Below are 19,818 nucleotides of genomic sequence, written 5' to 3'. Positions count from 1 at the left end.
AAAGAGGGTCCCCAGGGCAACGGATTCAGACTAAATCTTCACTTCCTATTCTTGAATTTTCCATCTTGATCACATGGGGTTTCAGGTGTGCCCAAAAAATGAAAGACACTCCCCACCCTGCCTGAGGGTGAAGTGAGTCTTAGATCTGTTCCAAGCCCTTTGATACCTCTTTTCCTCTTTTAAATTTCAGTGGAAACTTCCATTTGGTCTAATCACATGATAATTTTAAAGCTGTAGCCACATTGAACTTCTTGATTATACTGATGCCTGATCATGTACTCTGAGTGTTTGAACTTTGCTTTACTCTTCATTCAGGTGGATAAAGGGTTTGGAGGATGACAAGCAGGAGACAGACGTGCACTACAACTCCCTCACAGGAGAAGGGAACTTCAACTGGCGCTTCCTGTTTCCGTTTCAGTATCTCCCAGCTGAGAAGCAAATGGTCATTACCAAGAGGGAGAATATCTTTTCCTTAGAGAAGATGGAGTGTAAGACTCCAGCTGTGTTGGTGCTGCAGGTTTGGGATTTTGAAAGGCTGTCCTCAGATGACTTCCTGGGTAAGCCAGTGGCTTCATCAAGCATATATTAATGTTCAGGGTTCTGTTCCAGCTTTTGGAGATCTGTGTCTAATTCAGTTACAAGGATAATAATTTCTGTGCTATTTATGATAGGAAGAAATTGGAAACAGCCCAAACAGCTATGATGATACAATTGGCTAAATAAATTGTGGGGCAACCGTATGATGGACCACTACACATTCAAATAGACATAAGTTGATTTTTATTCTATCACTAAAAGGTGGTTAAACTTGGAATTCATAGGTCCACTCTGAGCCTGTCTTCCTCCTTTACAAAATGGGAATAGAAGTATTATATATGTCAGAGGGTGGTGAAGCTGTAATGTGACAATGTAATTAAAGAACAAACCGCGGGCTGGGGATATAGCTCAGTTGGTAGAGTGCTTGCCTCGAGTACACAAGGCCCTGGGTTCATTCCCCAGCACTACCAAAAAATAAATAAATAAAAGAACAAACCACAGTGACTTGAATATAGTAAGCACTCAATAACATTGCAACCATTAAAAAATACTGGAATATTTAATATGTTGGAAAATTGTACAGGATGCATTAAGAGTGTGAAAAAAATCTGATTTCTGTAAAATATGTTCTAATATATAGGAAATTCATAGGGAGAGGGGGGGAGGGGGAGCTAGTAGTAATAACTGACCATACAGAAAGCTGTAGCCAATTTGGGGGGAATGGAACTATGGAAACATTTTCTGTTCTCAACTTTTTGCATGCTTTAAAATTTCCATAATTTACAAATATTACTTTCTAATACGAAAAAAAAATTGTTAAAACAAGATCTAGGATTCTCTCCATTTTACTCTGAAGAAATATTATAGAGACCCCACTAAAGTCTGCTGTCTGTCCTGGGAGTAGACTCAAAGGCAGAGAACTTGGCCTTGAGCTGGAGGAGGAGTGGGCTCCAAGATGAAGGGGAGGCAGTAGGTGGGGGACCTCTCACAGGGCATCAGTGCTGAGGAGGAGGAAGCTAAGGCATGTCATCCAGCCCCAGGGCGCCCACTGGCAGAGCAGGGAAGGTGCCCAGTAGCCAAGACACCCAACCTGAGGCTTGAAAGCCACATACTGTAGTTCTGCCTCGTCTTCTGTCTGCAAACAAGTCATTGATTCCTTGATGGCACCCAACATCGTCATATTTATTCTCCCGATACCTGGCACATATGACCTCCCACATTATACCCATCACATGACTGGTGAGTGAACTGGCGAGTGCAGATGGTGACTGAATAGTCATTCCAGATGGGCACAGTGGCACACGCCTGTAATCCCAGCTACTTGGGAGGCTGAAGCAGGAGGATCACAAGTTCAAGGCCAGCCTGAGCAATTTACAGAGACTCCATCTCAAATAAAATAAATAGGATTGGGGTGTATTTGGTTGTAGAGTGCCCCTGGGTTCAACCCCAGAACCAAAAAAAAAAACAGGAAAAGAAAAGTTCTTCCGGAACTTTTCAGTTTTCCACAACCGTCCTGGGCGTCTCTTCACAGGCTCCCTAGAAATGAACCTCAACAGTTTCCCTCGAGCTGCCAAATCGGCCAAAGCCTGTGATCTCTCCAAGTTTGAAAACGCCAAGGAGGAGAACAAGATCTCTATATTCCAGCAGAAGCGTGTGCGTGGCTGGTGGCCTTTTGCTAAAAGCAAAGAGCTCACGGTAAGTGACGACTGTAGGAGGTGGGGTGGGGGGCAGTCAGGGGACATCACGCTTTTATTGAGTCATTTGGTGAACTTCAAAAGTTAAGTGCTTTGAATTGACGTAGAGCCCTTAAGCACAACCTCCGCTGAGAAGCAGAACTCTTAGAGAGCTTTTTGGCTGCATTAAGCCTTCACATTTCAGCTTGCTTGACTGGATGCCTGTCTGCGTTGGTGGTTTTCTATAATTTGGGCCTGAACTTCTGCTCTGGCATTAATTTTTGTTCAACATCTTTCGAAATTATGCATAAAATCCTGAGTAATGTACCATTTCAATGTAACTCCCTTGTCTTTTTACCCCTCAAGCACTAGACTTGATTTAAAAATCGATCCATCCTTTTAAAACCTCCTCAGGAGGGCAAGCAGAAAGGGCATTTATCCTTTCCCTGAATTGCCAACTTGGTCCGTCCTGCAGGCACTGTAGGGGGTTCGGACCGTTCACAAATATCAGGAAGGACATCTTTCTTGCCTTTTTTCCAACCCCCTCATTGCTCCATGGAGGGATGACTTATGTGACCAGGAGGTTGGGCAAAGGCACAGAAGCTGGCATGTGGGCTCTTGGCTCTGCTGCTAGCTGATCTCCCTGCTGCAGGGGTCAGTGGTTGGGAAGCAGGGTTCTCTTTGTACCTCACTGGGTGGGTGGCAACTCCAGGTCTATGGTGTCAACGCCATGGTGTCTAGTTGCACTATGTTTTCTGGGACTTTTTCTCTTTCCTCCACTCTCAGTCTAATCCCCTCTGACTGATGATATGGGTGAAGACACTGCGACTCCAGCCAGGTGCAACCCTCCAGGCCCCTCCAGTACTCCATGAGGGTTTACTGCCCACCAGCCTCTGAACTGGTTCTGGGCTTCAGGGCTTAATACATGACAGATGCGCAGTCAGTATTTGTCAGATGAATGAAGGAACTCAGAAATGAATTAGTCATGAGCTCCATTCTCAAACAGCTCTGAGTCCCGTGAGAGGGACAAATGTGTCAACAATGCAGTTGTACTCGAAATAATCTGGGTACAAAATGCCAAGAAAGAACCGAGAGGAGAGAGGGATCTGATTATCTCTGGGGGGTCGTGCAGAGTTGAGCATGATTTTTTCAAGAACAGAGGACAATGATAGGTCCTTCTAGATGAAACACAGAGTGACGTGCACTTCAGGTGGAGGAATAGTGATGAGCCCAGCGTGACCAGGAGGTCACGTGTAGCCCCATCTGGAAAGCTGGCCACCCATGGGCCAGGATCAGCAGAACACGGAACCAGGTGGGAAAATGGGGTCACCAAGCCCAGAAATCCAAATTCTGACCTTTTGACATAATTCTGGTTTCTGTACATTACTAAGCAGCAATTATATGTGAATGCTTATTTAACTGCCGTCATCATGACATTTCTTAACCCTTTAGAGCTCGTCTAACATATGCAGACTCTTCTGCTATTCCTTGATTCCAGCTGACTTCATCTTCCAGGCCTTTGTTTCTTTAATTCATCCATAAATATCTACTGAGCAACTATTAAATGATAGGCCCTGGGAGTAAAATACAGGAATTCAGACAAGGTCTCCTCTCTCATGAATCTTATAGTCTAAAGCCGATGACACACACAAGCAAAGCCACCCACACCAAGGAGAAAACAGAAACAAGCTGGGCAGGACCCAAGTGCTGAATGGAAGCTTATCCAGGGTGGGACTTCATTCAATATGGTGGCAGGGGGTGGGGGGGTTGGACTCTGTGTGACTGTGAACCAGGCTGAGACCTGAAGAATGGAAAGTGGGAGCCATCGAGAAGGACTGGGGGGACGGGCAGGGGACATAAAGTTTGTTGCTTAGGAAAAACTAAACTTCAAACAGACTAGAACCTTCTACAACCAGAGTGCAGCAAGGACATCAGAGCCGGCCTCTCAGGCCATGTGAAGAGTGTGGAGTTCATCCTAAAGGGAAGCCGTTGGGTGGTGTCCAGCAGGGAGGTGAGGGGAGAGGCTCACATGAGAACCCTGGAATGCTGTGTGGACAGTGGGCGGGAGGAGGTCAAAACTGAGAAAAGAGGCAGAGGACTAGGCAGAGATGGAGGAGGAAGGGGAAGAAAATGAGCTGAGGCCAGTCTCTGAGAAGGGCAGTTGGGTCACTGTGCCAAGTGCTCCTGAGTGGTTATGTAAGAAGCGACAGAGATGTGCCCGTTGGATTTAGCAGTATAGAGTTTTTAAAGAACCAGCGTTGTGAACATTCATAGCAGCAGCATTCACCCCCACTAAAAGCGCAACACCCAAATGTCCATCAGCTGATGAATGGATAAATAAATAAAGGTCTATCCATACAACAGAGTAGCATTCAGCCACAACAAAGAAGGAAATGCTGACACCTTGAAAACATTGTGCCCAGTGAAAGCAGTCACCAAGGGCTAAGTGATGTCTGATTCCATCTGTGATGTCCAGAATGGGAAATCCATAGAAAATACGTTAGTGGTTGCCAGAGACGGGGAGAAAGGGAATGGGAGTGACTGCTCACTGGCCCCAGGGGAGTGGGCTGGCGGCAGGTTCAAGGCCAACTTAGGGGCAAAGCCTGGCTCCATTGACCAGCTGTGTGGCCTCAGGCAATGCACCTCCCTGAGCCTCCTTACCTGTACCAACAGAAAATGAAAGTATGCATCTCACAGAACATATGTGACACTAAATGACAGATTCTGTGTGGCTGGAACGTACTAAGTGTCCAACTTGGGTCAGAATTCGGGGTGAGCCGTTGTTTGGCATGTTCTCAGCATTCCCACCTCCCTCTGCCTGAGACCAGGGAATGCTTCCAACCGTATCTTAATGAGCATCTGACCCTTAGGGAGGAAGCTTCTGGTCAATAGAAGAAAAGAGAAGGGGGAAGAGTAGAAGCTCCATCTGCATACTTTATACCACTGTGTAAGGACTCTCCAGGGCTGGGTGCAGCTCAGTGGGACCTGCCCGCACAAGGCCTTGATCCCTGCCACCTAAACAAACCATAAATAAATAGTGCAACTGAGGAACCGGCCATGACTCAGGCTCCCACAGCCCGAGTGAAAGGCTTTCCTTTAGTAAGTATGGGGTTTTAATGAAATGCCCTTAGTTTTTATTCCATGTGAAGTTCCCTCTTCTGAGTCTAGGTTATTGTGTTTCTTGTCAGCTGTTTACTTGCTCAGCCGTTTTGGGAGCCTCCCCTGGGCAGGGCTTTGGTAGGGGTCTCTCAATGACAGAGGTGCACAGGAGGCAGCCATTGCCACCAAGGAGGTTGCTGTCTCCTGTGGAAGAAAACAGACCAGAGAAGCAACCAGCAGCCCAGTTTGCCCAGTGGACTGTAGCGATAACAAATGCTGCTAGGGTAACTGCTGTTCCAGATTTGGTCTTGACCACTATGTAGTACTTCCTCTTCTGGCCAAGCTCCGTGAGAACAGAAGGGACATCCAACCTGGTCCTGAGGTCACCCATGGTATTCTCCAGGGAGGTCCAGAGTATTATCTGCTGGGATAAGAAAACTTACAACAAAACCTTCTCCCAACCTAGAGAAGCTCTCCACAAAGGTAGTAGAGGGGGGAAAAGAAAGTTTTATTACTAAGTAATTAACCCAGAGTATGAAGCACATCGCAAGCATCCTTCTAAGAGATTTCAGAGACAGACAGAAACTTCACCCTTGCATATAACCAAGCAGTCATAACCCACTACGCACCTGACTTCAGGATCAACCTCTGTCCTCAAGTGAGAGGACTGGACAGCACCATTTGTCACACTTAGTGAGATTCACCTGGCAATTGGGGCACCACCTGCTTAGCTGATTGTCTTTGTGCAGAAGAAAAATAAACATGCAAGTCTTTATGACAAGAGACAGTTTTACAACTTAGACCAAGGTCCCCCATGAAATTAGGTCCCTTTTCTCCCTCAGAAACTGAGAGACCAGGACGCTAACTCCTAGGTCCTGTATAATGACATTTCTGGGTGTAAAAGACAAACGCGTGCCTGGTTTTCAGAAGGATTTATATACATTTCAAAGAGAAGAGAAAAGACTTGGAATCAAATTAGCTCTACTCTAAAGTAGGGCTCTAGGAAAGTGAGAGCGCTCGCCAGGGAGAAGGAAGCCCTTTCTTTTCTTGCATTTGCCCTCACCCTGTCTAAAGGGAAAAGCTGACTTCATTCATCCTCTGCCCCTCGGCAGCCCGTGGCAGAGCCTTGGCCGGCCCCAGCTTGAAACCTGGTCCCAAGCCTGCTTTCCCTGCAGAGGGTGTAACCCAGCCTCCCGGCCTCTTTCTCCCTGTGTCACTGGAGCCTCATCAAGGAAGCGGAACCTCTGACCTCTTTCTCCTGCTGTGTAGCAGGCTGGACGGAGCCAGAGGCCAGGAGATGTCCTGGGAGACCTCTTCTCTAGGAGTGCTTCCTGTCCCCACGTCTCAGCTTCCCTGTCTCTAAAACCTGGGTTGGCTGGGGTGCCTTAGGGGGTTCCTTAGGGGTGCCTCCAGCACATCCTCGTGTTTTGCTGGATGTGCATTCCCCAGTGTCTGGGAAGCCACCCTTCTTGTCACAGTCACTGGCAGGTAAGAAGGGCTTTGTTTACTGCCACCTGCCAGATTCATCTTTAAAGCTTCTTCTCAGTATCCCCAAGCAGGGCTCCCCATGTGGTCCTCACAGTCAGGGTGGAACAGCTCCAGGACATTGCTGAGGAAAGTCACCCCGTCCTTGCCAACGTGGTCCTCATGTCCTGCATGAAACTCGTCGTGACATGGCGTTTTACATTAGTCCTGTTACAAGTGACCTCTTAAGGAAATTATTCCTTTAGGATATCTCCCTCTCCCTCTCCCTCTCCCTCTCTCTGATTCTTTTTAGTTATACATAACTGTAGGATTCATTTTGACAGATTATAAAAGCATGGAATATCATTTGTTCTGACTCCGTCCCCAGTACTTCCCCTTCCCTCCCCTCCTCGCTCCCTCCCCCGTTCTCTTCCCTCTCCCCTCCTAGTCTTTCTGCTATTTACTGATAGTTTTGAACAGGCGAATCTCACAAACCAACAGGAACATCAATAACTAAAGTGAAAAGGAGATTTCTGAGCCTCTGGTTTGTGTGGGAACCAGTTGTCAGCATCTCCTGGGGCTCCAGGCGCAGATGCTGGCACTGGGGGTTGGAGAGTGACTGGGGCGAATTCCTTCCTGGCCTCTGGACGTTCACAGCTTAGCTGAGGAGGCTGGTGACAGGGAGATGGGCAAATAATAGGCAGCAACCTCAGATTCTGCAGGGGCAGAGAGGGAGGGATTTACACGAACACGATTTTTAAGATTGTATAGTATGCATTGATAGAAAATTTAAAAAGCACAAAAAGGGAGGAAGGAAGTACTGTCACTCATCCGAACACCATCTAAAGAAAACCATGGCTCATGATTTGGCTATTTCCATACTTTGCCTGCATTGAGATTTTGGCTGCCTTTAGATAGACATCATTATTCCACTTTCAAAATTGTATCTTTGTCATTTTGTTTCATTCAGTGTTTTCATGAGCACTCCCTGCCGTTATATCATCTATATTATTATTAACTCTTTTTATTCTCAAGATAGAAATGCCATCATTGAATTACTGGGTTTTCCCTCGAGATTTGTTCATTAAAATAATTGAACCATACAGAGAAGTTGAACGAATAGGAGGCCAATGCTCAGCCATAGATCCACCACCAAGATTCAACCCTTGCTAATATGTTGAAATATTTATTTTGTATATAGGTTTGAATATTTGGATGTGTTTATGTATGGGTTTTGGGGGGGTTGTTTGTTTTGCTGAACTACATAAGAGTAAGTTGTAGATATTATGTTATTTCACCCCTAAATACTCTCGCAGGCATCTCCTAGTAGCACAGACATTCTCTGACATAGCCATCAGCCACGTAGATCGTGACTGACCACCTCCTGCAGGGCCACCATCACATCTGAGAGTTAATGATGATTGCTTAATATAATTATATATCCACATCACGTTCACTTCTCCCACTATAAGGAGAATATCCTGTTGCCCCCTAAATGTCTCTTATAGCTGTTTCTTTTTCCACACAAGATTCACTCCTAGTTCACATGTTGCTTCTGGTTATTATATTTCTTTGGTCTATTTTATTTTAGAATAGTCCTCTGACTTTTTTTTTTTTTTTACGACATTGACTTTGTGGTCCTATCCTGGTTTATCTGGCTGTTTTCTTATGCGGTTGATGATCTTATTCCCTATCCCTATATCTCCTGTGAACTGGAAGTTAGGTACAACAGCTTTTTCAGGTTGCAGTTAAACACCTTTGGCCAGGACACATAATAGGTGACATGTTCACTTCCTGTTGAACCGGGTCAGAGGCACACACTCTCCAGTGGTCTCACTGATGTGATGCTGTGTGCTTGCTTGGTGGTGATGGTAAGCACAGATCTCTTCGTTGTAAAGCATTTCCCCTTGGCACGTAGCAAGTAAATGATCGGGTAACATTTTGGCACGGTGGGGAATTCCTGTTGTGCTGTCACCTCTCACCCGGTGTTTTAGTAACCACTGGTGAGCTAAAATGATTTTCCTAAGTCTTCCTAACTTTTGTCCTTCCTTCTTTCCTTCCATTCATCTGTCTATCCATCTGTATCTATCTATCATCTAATTCTATTATCCTTTCTCCATTTATTAGTTGGCAGTCATCTATTAAGAAGAGTTTCCCTACAGCCATAAAAGATAAAATGTTTAATTATATCTCTTAATTCCCAAATTTTAGAATCAAGACATGGTGCAACTTCCACATTTGAGAGAAACATTCAATCCTTGACTTTCTGGGTCTGGCTTATTTCACTTGGCATGATGTTCTCCACTTCTATCCATTTTTACCAGCAAATGCCATAATTTCATTCTGCTTTATGGCTGAGTAAAACTTCATTGTGTAAATACACCACAGTGAATGTTATCTTTATGTATATCTATAAAGAACTAACTTTTACAAAACTATAAATAGAAGGAAGACCAGTAGAGTAGAGGAAAGGGAATGGGGGAGGGAGGAGGGAAGGGAAAGAGGGAGTACTAGGGACTGAATGGGAGCAAATTACATTTATACTTGTATGATTATATCAAAATGAACCCCAATATTATGTAAAACTATAATGCACTAACTAAAAAAAAAATAGAGTTGGTATAAGAGTCACCTCCAATAATAGAAAATGGGATTTTGACTCCTGCTTTTTTACCACTATGGATTTGTTGATTTTTAAAAAATATATTGTCCAGCTCTGTCCACTGAAAGAACTTAGAACCAGAATCACCCAGTACAAAGAAACCTACTAGCCTCTGGATCCTGGTTTCTAATTACTAGCTCCTACTAAAGGAAGCCTGGGATCACTGGAGAAGGGACTGACTTCAGAATCAAGGCAGATAAATCCAAGAGGAATCTGAGACACCTCATTAGGGCAAATAAGACAATTTGAACATCCCCAAGAGTGACTGTGTTTTGTACACAAAGCTTTATTCTGAGTTTTGAGTCATTTCCTTAATTCAGCTATCCAGAATGGAATTCCAAGTTCAGGGTATGACTATACAATACACACATACATACATGCATATATGTATGTATGTATGCACATATCTATATGTGCATGGATGTGTGTATAGATGTGTACACACACACATACACACACACACACACACACGTATTCCTTTTCCTAAAGGAATTTGAACCTCACACATCCCACCATTGATGCTGGAGGACACCCCGTGTAATACCAGTGAGGGCTGCATTTCGATAATTGCTGCTGAGGAAAGGGTTTCCAATCAGAGAGCTCACTCTCAGCTTCCCCGGATGTCCACTATCTAGTCACGGTGAAGTCTGAAGCTCATAGATAACAAATGTGACAAAATAAATCCATGATCTTTCAGGGACTTTGCCTTATCATTTTCGTCCATCCACAGATGTCCTTAGGTTAATGGCTAGTATCTCAAACTGCTCACGTTTTTCTAACCCTGGTTTTAAATTACATTTGGAGGCTATTATTAGCTTTAGATCTCTACTTGCTGCTAGGCTGAATACTGATGATTGGCACGGGACACAGAATGCTCTGTGTGGAGAGACTGCAGCCAGGCGTGGTATTTATCAGAATGTGGCAGTAACAACCTCCTCTTTGCCTTCCTGATGCTCAGTAAATGCTTTGCAACCACCCAGGCAGGGCAGAGAGGCTATAGCAGGGCTCTCCAGGATAATCACAGATGATTTCTGTGCTGAAGGCAAAATTAATTGAATACTGTCTTCCTTCTTTTACTTTACGTTTTCCTGTAAGAAGCAGGTCTGTGGGTCTTCTCTGGGCATTTTCTGTATGAGCAGAGATGTTTTCCATTAGACATGTGTGTCTGTTGATGAAACAGTGCCGAAGGTAGCAGCTTTCATTTTTTAAAATGTTTCTATTTGCCAAGCACCAGGCTAAGCATTGTAAATGTGTTATTTCATTTATGTTTCAAAGCCACCTAATAACACCCCCAGGAGAGCAAGGCTTAAAGAGGGCCGGTAACTCACCCAGGTTTGCACAGCAAACCTGTCTTCAGTGCAGACCTGTCTAACTCCTGTGCACTCAACTGCTTGCTATGCTAAGCTGTGACATTCCCTAGGCTCTCCTGGGCCAGCCCATAGTGGGAGTCAAATGCATATACTAATGTCAGAGCGATGGTAGGGATTATGGAGTTTCTCTTGAACATCTCAGGAAAGGTACACAAATCCATACTATTTAAACAGGCTAGTTCTTTTCTTCCTTAACAAGAGGTCACTTAGACAAATGAAGTAAAAGATAAATGGGATTTGGCATCAGAGGACCTGGATACAAATCCTGGTTTTAAATCCAAGTTAGCCGACCTTGCCACGCCCTTGTTTCATGGACTGCAAAATGGGGTAGAAGCGTTGTCTACTTTGCCAGGTTGTCAAATGGTTTAGATGGAATAACGCAGGCACACAGCACCAACTGTTATAAAGGCCTGTGACTGAGCTTATTATCATGGAGCACTAGGGAACAGGGGGGGCTGCTGGGATCCTTTTACTCTGATCCCAATGTATGTTCTGTTGATTTACACATATTCTCTCTTCCAAGCATTCTGGAACCTAGCAACTGGTTAGCTCCTCTTAAACTGACTATCCTTCACATTGGAGCTACTGGATGAAGCATGTCATGTATGAAAAACTGCTTGGTGTCACTTAGGTCACCTCTGAATGACCCCTGGGGATACATCCTGTTTGCACATAGAAGTGCCTCTGCCATGAGTTTTGGGCTCATTTCTTGGATTTCTTCCAGTCACCAAGGCTTGGAAGAGCTCCTCAGGCTTCATTCTGCATTTCGTAAACCCTAGAAGTGAAAGCCAGGTGGCTCTAGAGAGCATCTGGCCATTTGACATAGGAGAAGATAGACCCGGGAAGACCAGTGCCTTTAGATGGTGATTAGGAAGACAATCACGGCATCGTCTCATGTAGTTAAGAAGAGCCTTGTGAAGCTTCTAGTTTAACGATCTGGCAAATGGATAAAGAAGTCGGGAGGCGGCTGGCTACAAGGGAAGCCATGAGCTTTGGTATCACCCAGACCTGGGCTCCGGTTCCAGTGGGTTGGCTTATTGTGTGTGTGACCTTGGAAAATTTGACTGCTGTGTCTTGATTTCTCCACCTATGAGAAGGAGCTCTGCGTTTGCCTTGCTCATTGCTGAGCCAGAGAAAAAGAGGGGGGGTGGAGAGCGAGGGAGATGATAGAATAAATGAACCAGAACAAAGTGAGCAATCCATAAAGTCTGGTATTTGCAGTTAGAGTTCTGTTGCAGTTACTCCATCTCAATAGCTGTGTGGAAGAGTGATTATAATCAACAGAAGCCTTCTTTTCTTTCTTTCTCACCTTTTCAAATATGCCCTGAGTGCTTCTACGTGCAAGCCATTGACTGTAAGGCCAAGATTTCTCAATAGGAATGAGACTGCATATGTTCATGCATCTGAGGAACTTTTCTGGAATTTGGGACATTTGAGTTTGGGTTTGGTCATGTTCTAATCCAAAGGGTGGTTAAGAACATCTAGATTTGAACTCACAACTTCACCTGCAACAAAAACCCACTGCATTTATTTAACATGCAGATACCCGGCCACTTTATCCTCTTTTGCTCCTCAACCTCACACCAGTTCTTTCTAATTTCTCCCACAATGACATTGTCATCAAGCAACCAACCCTGCTTGATGGGCAGTCCTTGTATTTTTCAGGGTGAATGGGTTAGTTAAGGCAGGACCACTGGCTCAGCTGATTCTTAGAACTTTTCACTGGGGTGAGAAGTCAACCATGCCTTGAAATTACATAATGTCTAATCCACGTGTGATCCAGAGAGAGGAGTTCAAGCAGTGGTCATATGTCCTCAAATACTTCTAGGACACTATAGTCCCTACCAGTATCTGTCTCCCTAGTATCACTTTAAATCTCAACAGATGAAGCCAAAGGAGTCAGGAGGAGGACGAGTCTCTCTCCTCCACCAAGACCAGATGCTTCAGGAGATTAGAGAGTCTATTCTTCTTAGTCATTACATCTCCAGTGTCTACAACAGTGCCTGGCATACAGAGGGTCCCCGAAGTAATGAGTGAATGCATGAACGAGAAAGAATGACTTGATTTTTGCAGGGATCCGGTCTCAAATTTTGATGATTCAAGATATACATCACTGTCAATAACTTTGGAAAAGCACTTTTAGAAAGCACATTACTCTCAGGCTGGGATTGGGACTCAGTGGTAGAGCGCTTGCCTAGCATGCATGAGGCACTGGGTTCAATCCTCAGCACCACATAAATATAAAATAAAGATATTGTGCCCACCTTCAACTAAAAAAATATATATATATATAAATTTAAAAAAAGTTTTTTCAAAAAACACATTATTCTCAATATTCAAGTCAGAGGGGCTGTTTCTCATAGAGCAGGCAGGAGGAGGGAAGGGGTGCTAGGATAAGAGGGTAATTCTAAAGCAAATAGTGTAGACACAAAAGGAATGAAGGATGACAGAGGAGCCCTTGGGTAGATGTGGGGCCACACCCACCAACTTCCTCTTAAGAACTGACAGAAAGAGAGTCGTAGATGCAAAAGGACCTGCCACTCAAGTCCTCAATCCCCTTTCTAATTGCTTTTAAGTTTCTATCATGAGTGTGATTTCTTCACCCATTAAATCCTCACCTGCAGCATAATGCACGTGTACCAGTATCTGTCTCCCTGGTTAAGTGTGTAGCTGTGTGCCCAGGTGGGACCCTCTCCTTCCACACACACACACACAAAAAAAAAATCATTCTGGGGCTTTTCTTATTCATAAAATGGTTTCTTTCTCCAAAGACTGGAAAGAAAGCAGTATTTCTCAAAATCAGCAGAACAGTCGCAGTACTTGCTGGCCTTCTCTGACACCATAGCCCTTCCTCTAGGATTCGCATTGCCCTAGCAGGTCTTCTTGACTAGAAATGAAGCACTTGTCTTTATTCAGGGCAAGGTGGAAGCTGAGTTCCACCTGGTCACAGCCGAAGAAGCCGAGAAGAATCCTGTGGGGAAAGCCCGGAAAGAGCCGGAGCCCTTGGCCAAGCCCAAGTGAGTGCAGCTGTGGGGGAGTGGGATTGGGGAAGGGCCACTGCAGCCCCTCTGGTCTCAGAGGACGCCTGTTCCTCTGGAGCTTCCCTAAGGAGCAGGAGGCAGTCAATCGGTGCCAGGCAACCTGTGTAGCCCTGTGTTTCCACGATTGAACACCATCCTGACAGCAATGGAGACTTTGGCAAATGAAGAGATCCTTGTCGTGTTGGGGACACAGCATTTCTAGATTGCTTTCACATCCTCTTCCTACCCATGTTTCGTGTGAATATGAAGTCCACAGGTTTTTCTACTTGACCTTGAATCAAACATACAGAATTGTCTTAATTTTTTTTAAATCCTTCACTGAACAGTTTTCCTATATTGCCGTAGTTGCCCTAATTAGGATTTTTAATGTCTGTGGAATATTTCACAGACTTAATGCCCACAATTAACTTGATGGTCACCCCCCATCAGATATTCAATTTTCTTCTTTTTTCTATAATTATAATATGACGAAGATATTTTCCTTTTGTAAATCAGTAAATTCCCAGAAGTAGATTTACTATGAAAAAAAAAAGGGTTGCTTTATTGAATTTAATTCTTAATTACATATCAATTAAAAAGTCAATAGCTGGGGCTGAGGTTGTGGCTCAGCAGTAGAGCGCTCGCCTAGCGTGTGCAAGGCCCTAGGTTCGACCCTCAGCACCACATAAAAATAAATAGATAAAATAAAGGTATTGTGTCCGACTATAACTAAAAAAGAAAATATTAATAAAAAATGAATAGCTATAGATATGAAATCTGCATATAAATACAGAAATTGTATGTGTCCTATTCCAGGTGTCTCAAGGTGAGCGGCCTTGCCTTTGGGCCTACCTTCCATCTCCCACAGTGCTAGGAACACATTAGGTGCTTAGTTATTCATTAGCTCCATTATTTAGAAGCACCCAGTAAAAGAACACTTTGGAGAATTCAGAAGAGATGCAAGACATAGCCACACCTTCCAGCAGATTTCTGTTTACTTAGGGAAAAATAACAGATTCATAAAATGGCTCTCAGAGTGCAGGAGACAAATGTCGGGCGATAGGGGAGTTAGAAATTCAGAGTGAGGTGCTCATCATGGACTGAGGTGGTCGGAGGAGGCTGCAGGCCAAAGTGGGACAAGAGCTGGTCGTGGTGGGACAGACGGAAGGCAGTGGGGCCTCTGGCTGTAACTCCAGACCAACCTTTAGGCTGCGACAGGGACCCTTGTCACCCCATGTCAGATTGTTCCTGCTCAGGCAATGTGTGGTCTCTGCCCCCATTCTCAGGGCTCAGAAATTGGGTCCCCAGAAATCTGGAGCCAGAGATATTTCCTGAGGGCCCGAGAGTCCTGAGTGTTGACCATACGACCCCCTTCCCTGATTTCTCTCTCCTCCCCCAGCCGCCCAGACACCTCCTTCTCCTGGTTCATGAGCCCCTTCAAGTGCCTGTACCACCTCATCTGGAAGAATTACAAGAAGTACATCATCATCGGCTTCATCCTCATCATCCTCATCATCTTCCTGGTGCTCTTCATCTACACCTTGCCGGGAGCCATCAGCCGGAGGATCGTCGTGGGCTCAGGCTCGTAGGGGGCACGCAAGACTGGATCCCCCTTTTTGTAAATCCTTTCCTCTTCCTCATCTGCAAACATCTTAAAAAGTCCTGGGTGAGGCACTGTGCTGAGCACTGAGAGGAGAGAGGCTCAAGAACTGTCCCCGTGTCTCTGGACAGATCCACTCTTCTTGAAGGAGGGGGAAAGAGACGTCCCCTCCCTCCCCAGCCCTTGCCACCATCTTTCAGTCTGTAGCCCTAAGTCATGCTTTATGACATGGAAGAGTGACTCCTTCATCTCTGGATAATCCCCAGGGACCTCCAGTTGACTGAATGAATGTTTACTTTATATCATTAGTTGTATTCAGAGAGATTGAACTCTGGGCCTGAGATTTTCTTACAAGTACCTTATTTTAATTGAAATGTTGCAGCAAACAGACAAAGATATTTTAGCAAGTGAACAGGTATTTACCCTGTCCTATATATCGTAACCTTTTAAAATCCCTCCAGTTTACAGAATGCAGTCACCAATTCAAGCTGGGAAACTGGCTTGGAGAAAACTGTCATAAATCATCCAACATACTTCATTATTGACATTCCCATCTAGAGACGGAGATATTGCTGGATCTTTTTCATTAAAATGACCATGTTCAATAGTAATCATGAATTCTGAAGAAATCCATTTTGATTTATGCTTTTCGGCAATTTCCAAGAGGAATTTTACAATTTGTTGTAAGATATGTGAAATATAACTCTGTGAGAGTGTGTGTGTGTGCACATGTGTGAGTGGGTGTCAGGGGCGCTCCACACTACCAGCAGGAATTGTCATTTACCAGGTACACAGAGTACACAGCCATCAAGTACTATGTCCCCATAGACCATGATATGAATATCATAGACCATCCCTGGCATTGTCCAGCACTTAGCCTGACCAACATATGTGCAGGCTTCATTATGAGTCTCAAGTGCAAATTAATTTCAAAACCAGTCTTAGGAACAAGATCCCATGCATTTGTCAAGGTCAGTTGTTGTTGAAGGTAAACTTCTGATCTTCACAGCAGTTTATCCAAGCTGCCCTACCTAAGGCACAGGGTTGAAGCGAGGGACTGGTTTTCTCAGATAAAGAAGAAAGAAAAGAATGGCAATGTATTGCCTCAATACTCGAGCAGAATTTTTAGCTTCAAATACAAACAACATGTCAATCATTGACTTCTATTATAAAGGGCCATCTTGGGTGGCATTGAAGAAACTGGTTTGGGATTCCTCTCTTGACACCCAAAGCGCCAGGGCCACCATTTTCTTTTTTGATCGGCTTGCACAGAGGTGACTCTTGTAAAGGCAAGTGTGTTTACTTCTACATATAAAGTCATTCTAGAATGTTCCTGGTCCATCAGAGAAAGACCAAAACATGTTCTGTGTAATTTTAGATTCAAGCCTCATTCACTGAACTCACCCCTGGTAACCATTGTGTCCTCTTTCTTGAAATGCCGAGAAACAGAATGTGTGCTGCCTCTGTGATGTTTTCATGTGAGGTAGTTACAGACGTGTGGCTCATTCTTACTGTGCAATGATGCATGGCTGCCAATGACGTGGTCAAAAGTATGTGGTGGCGTGGGACACATGCCTGGAATTCATTTGTATATAAAATAAAATATGCATCAGCAAAAGGTATGTATAGCCACGTTGTAGAAAGAAAAAAATATGTGCATACATAGAAAAAATGCCTGGAGGAATATGGCAAGATGTTAATAGAGACTATCTTCAAATAGTATGATCTTTCCTTTCCCTTCTTGTTTTTCCACTTCTCCTAAAACTGCCAAGATAAACATGTATTGGTTTTAATGTACAAAGTTTAATTAATAAATAAATGTAAGTTGACGTGTGTTCCTATCAGGGTATTTATTGGGTATCTCCTATGCCCTGGGCCGTAGGGATGGAGACAAAATAAGATGTGCACGGCCTTTAATTCTGCAGCTCCCCATGAGATTGTCTCATTTTGAGATCACGGGCCATCCAAGAGAAGTAAGAATCGTGCCTCATGGATGAGACTTAAGAAACAGCAACACATCTCTGGTGTTGATGAAAAGAGCAGTGTTATTTTAGGATGAGTTTGGAAGTAAGGTATTGTACTTTCTGCTGGATTCGGAAAGGTAGTAAAAACCATGTCCATCACCGAAACTCACAATAAAAGCAAGGATCGGAACCCCAAGTTAAATAGAGCTCATCAACTTCCTTTGATGCCAAAATACTAAGAACCCTTCAGGTAGAAGCATTTGAAACACTTTTAGATCAGATGTCCTCCTAAGAAACGTGTGAGGAGAAGCGGTGAGCAAGGATGGTTTTGGAATCCGCTCTGCCTGGTGTTCTATACATAGGCTGTGCATATGGTCTGTCCTCGTGTATAACACACTTAAAATAAGATAATGTGCCTGACTGTGCAGCCTGACCTTAAAGATATTACAGTAAGAAAAAAAAAACCAGATTCCACTTTTCAACAAGTTGTCATGAACCCTTATTTGTGTTCTTAAATAAGATTCATTTCAATGTATTCATTTGACAACTTACGGGTTTTTCCTACAGCTTAAATTTGTTTCAGAATGGATATATGTAAATAATTTTTATAACATTTTAACTCTTTCCCCCCCAAAAAAAATAAAACAAAATTAATACTGGCAAAAATAACAACCAGCCACAGGACAGGACACCCAGCTCTGTGTCACCAGTGTTGAACCGTTTGGTACCTCCCTCGCTCTTTCCCCGACAAGACACCTAAATGGTGCTTACCAGACCCACTTCACAGCTGGGGACATTTGGTGTCATTCATTCAACAGGTAATTTCTGACTTCCCTCCCCATTTCAGGTATTATCCTCAACACTGGGTTGGATGGAGAGAAGACATAAATCAATCACATACACAGATAGTTAATGATGGCTTGAATCGGGCCATGCACTGGAAGCAGAGGAGCATCTCACTGAGGGCTTCCATCCCAGTCTGGAACAGGGAGGCATCCTGGGGAAGCATGGCTGACGGTAGACAAAGGATGAAGAAGAGGAAAGGTGCAGAGGAAGAGTGCTTGAGATGAAAAGTAGTACATTCAAAGGCCCTGAGGCAGGAGGAAGCAAAGCACAGGAGGCTTCTGAAAGAGAGTGGGTGTAGTGGGAGGCAGAAGGACCCAAGATGGACCTGGAAAGTCCCATAGGGGTCACACTCCTAGGGATGAGGGTCTTTATCTGAAGGGTGATGAGCAGCTGTTTAAGGATTTTCAGCCATAGGGAGACACAGAATCCAGTTCTGTACAGAGAACAGACAGGAGGTACTGTCCCCAGGAGAGAGGTGGCTGTTTTCACTCAGTGCTGGCCCCAGAGGAGGGAAATGGAGGGATCAGAGATCAGATCGCTAAGGCTCCCGGGAGGTTGATGGGCGAGTTGGGATCTAATGTTGATTACTCCTAAAAAACCGTGTGTCCTGTGCACATTGCTGACCCACAGCTTCCTCGTGTCCTGTGGGGAGGTTCATCCGCATGGTGACGGTAAGTCCAGGCACCTGCTGGAGCAAAGCTAACCTATGGGTGGTCCACAGCGTGGAGAGTTTGGAGGAGGGAACTCAGGACATTACTCTGGCTGCCACACTGGGAACCGCGGACTTCGTGCCACCTAGAACAGGGACCCTGGAGAGTTTGAGCAGAGAAGCGTCATGGACGGGAGAGGTTGCTGGGCTCATGTGTGTGGTGGGTGGTTGGGGACGAGAGCTGGGCGGAGGACACCTTAGGAAGCAGTGGACATGGAGGACACAGGAGGGACACAGGACCCTACACGGGCCCTGGCTGTGGGAATGGGGTGGGAAAGCCAGAGTTCAGAAGGTCAGCGCCGTTCTTCCAGAGCTGCCCCCAGAGAGGACCAGGGGCTTGGCCCTGGCTCTCATTTCTATCTGGTCACTTCATCTCTGAGTCCCAATTTCCTCCGATAAAAAGGACATAATGTCCACTTGGCAAGCGTTGTAGAGATCCTGTCCAGTGTCTAGCAGGTGCCTGGCAGGAAGCCAGTCCTCAGAGAGTAGTGGCTGGTGTCACAGGTATGGATTCTATGGTAGGATCACCAGGGCGTGGAGTCTGATGGGACATAGGAAGAGAAGAGGCTCGGATTTCAACCGGCCATCCTCCAGGGCCTTGGTTCTCTATGGCTGTGGAGACAGATCTCAGCAACTCGGTGGATCAAGTCCACGCAGGTGTATCACGCTGCAGTTCTGCAGGCCAAGGTCCAACTTGGACCTCACTGAGCCAAACCCCAGGTGTGTCTGCAGGGCTGCCTTCCCTTTGGGAGGCCCCAGGGGAGAATCTGGCAGGGTGTAGAGGCTGCCTCCTGCCCTGGGCTCCATGGCCTCCGGGCTCCAAGGTCAAAGCCAGCAACTCTGCAGCTCCGTGCTCTTCTTCTGTAGTCACAGC

General features: G+C 45.0%; 1 protein-coding gene across 1 annotated transcript in view; it reads left to right on the top strand.

Annotated features, from left to right (window-relative positions):
• Positions 1-15,414, top strand: part of Fer1l6 (fer-1 like family member 6) — a 112,918-nt gene extending 97,504 nt beyond the window's left edge. The window contains exons 37-40 of the mRNA XM_027948242.2: positions 316-557; positions 2,069-2,232; positions 13,722-13,822; positions 15,225-15,414. Coding sequence (XP_027804043.2) covers positions 316-557; positions 2,069-2,232; positions 13,722-13,822; positions 15,225-15,414 — 697 coding nt within the window. The remainder of the gene's footprint in view (positions 1-315; positions 558-2,068; positions 2,233-13,721; positions 13,823-15,224) is intronic.
• The last annotated feature ends 4,404 nt before the right edge of the window (positions 15,415-19,818 follow it).

This window comes from Marmota flaviventris, chromosome 15 (genome assembly GCF_047511675.1).
Source record: "Marmota flaviventris isolate mMarFla1 chromosome 15, mMarFla1.hap1, whole genome shotgun sequence".
Classification (NCBI taxonomy): Eukaryota; Metazoa; Chordata; class Mammalia; order Rodentia; family Sciuridae; genus Marmota; species Marmota flaviventris.
The sequence above is the reverse complement of the archived record's forward strand: the minus strand, read 5'-3'. Positions and strand labels throughout refer to the sequence as shown.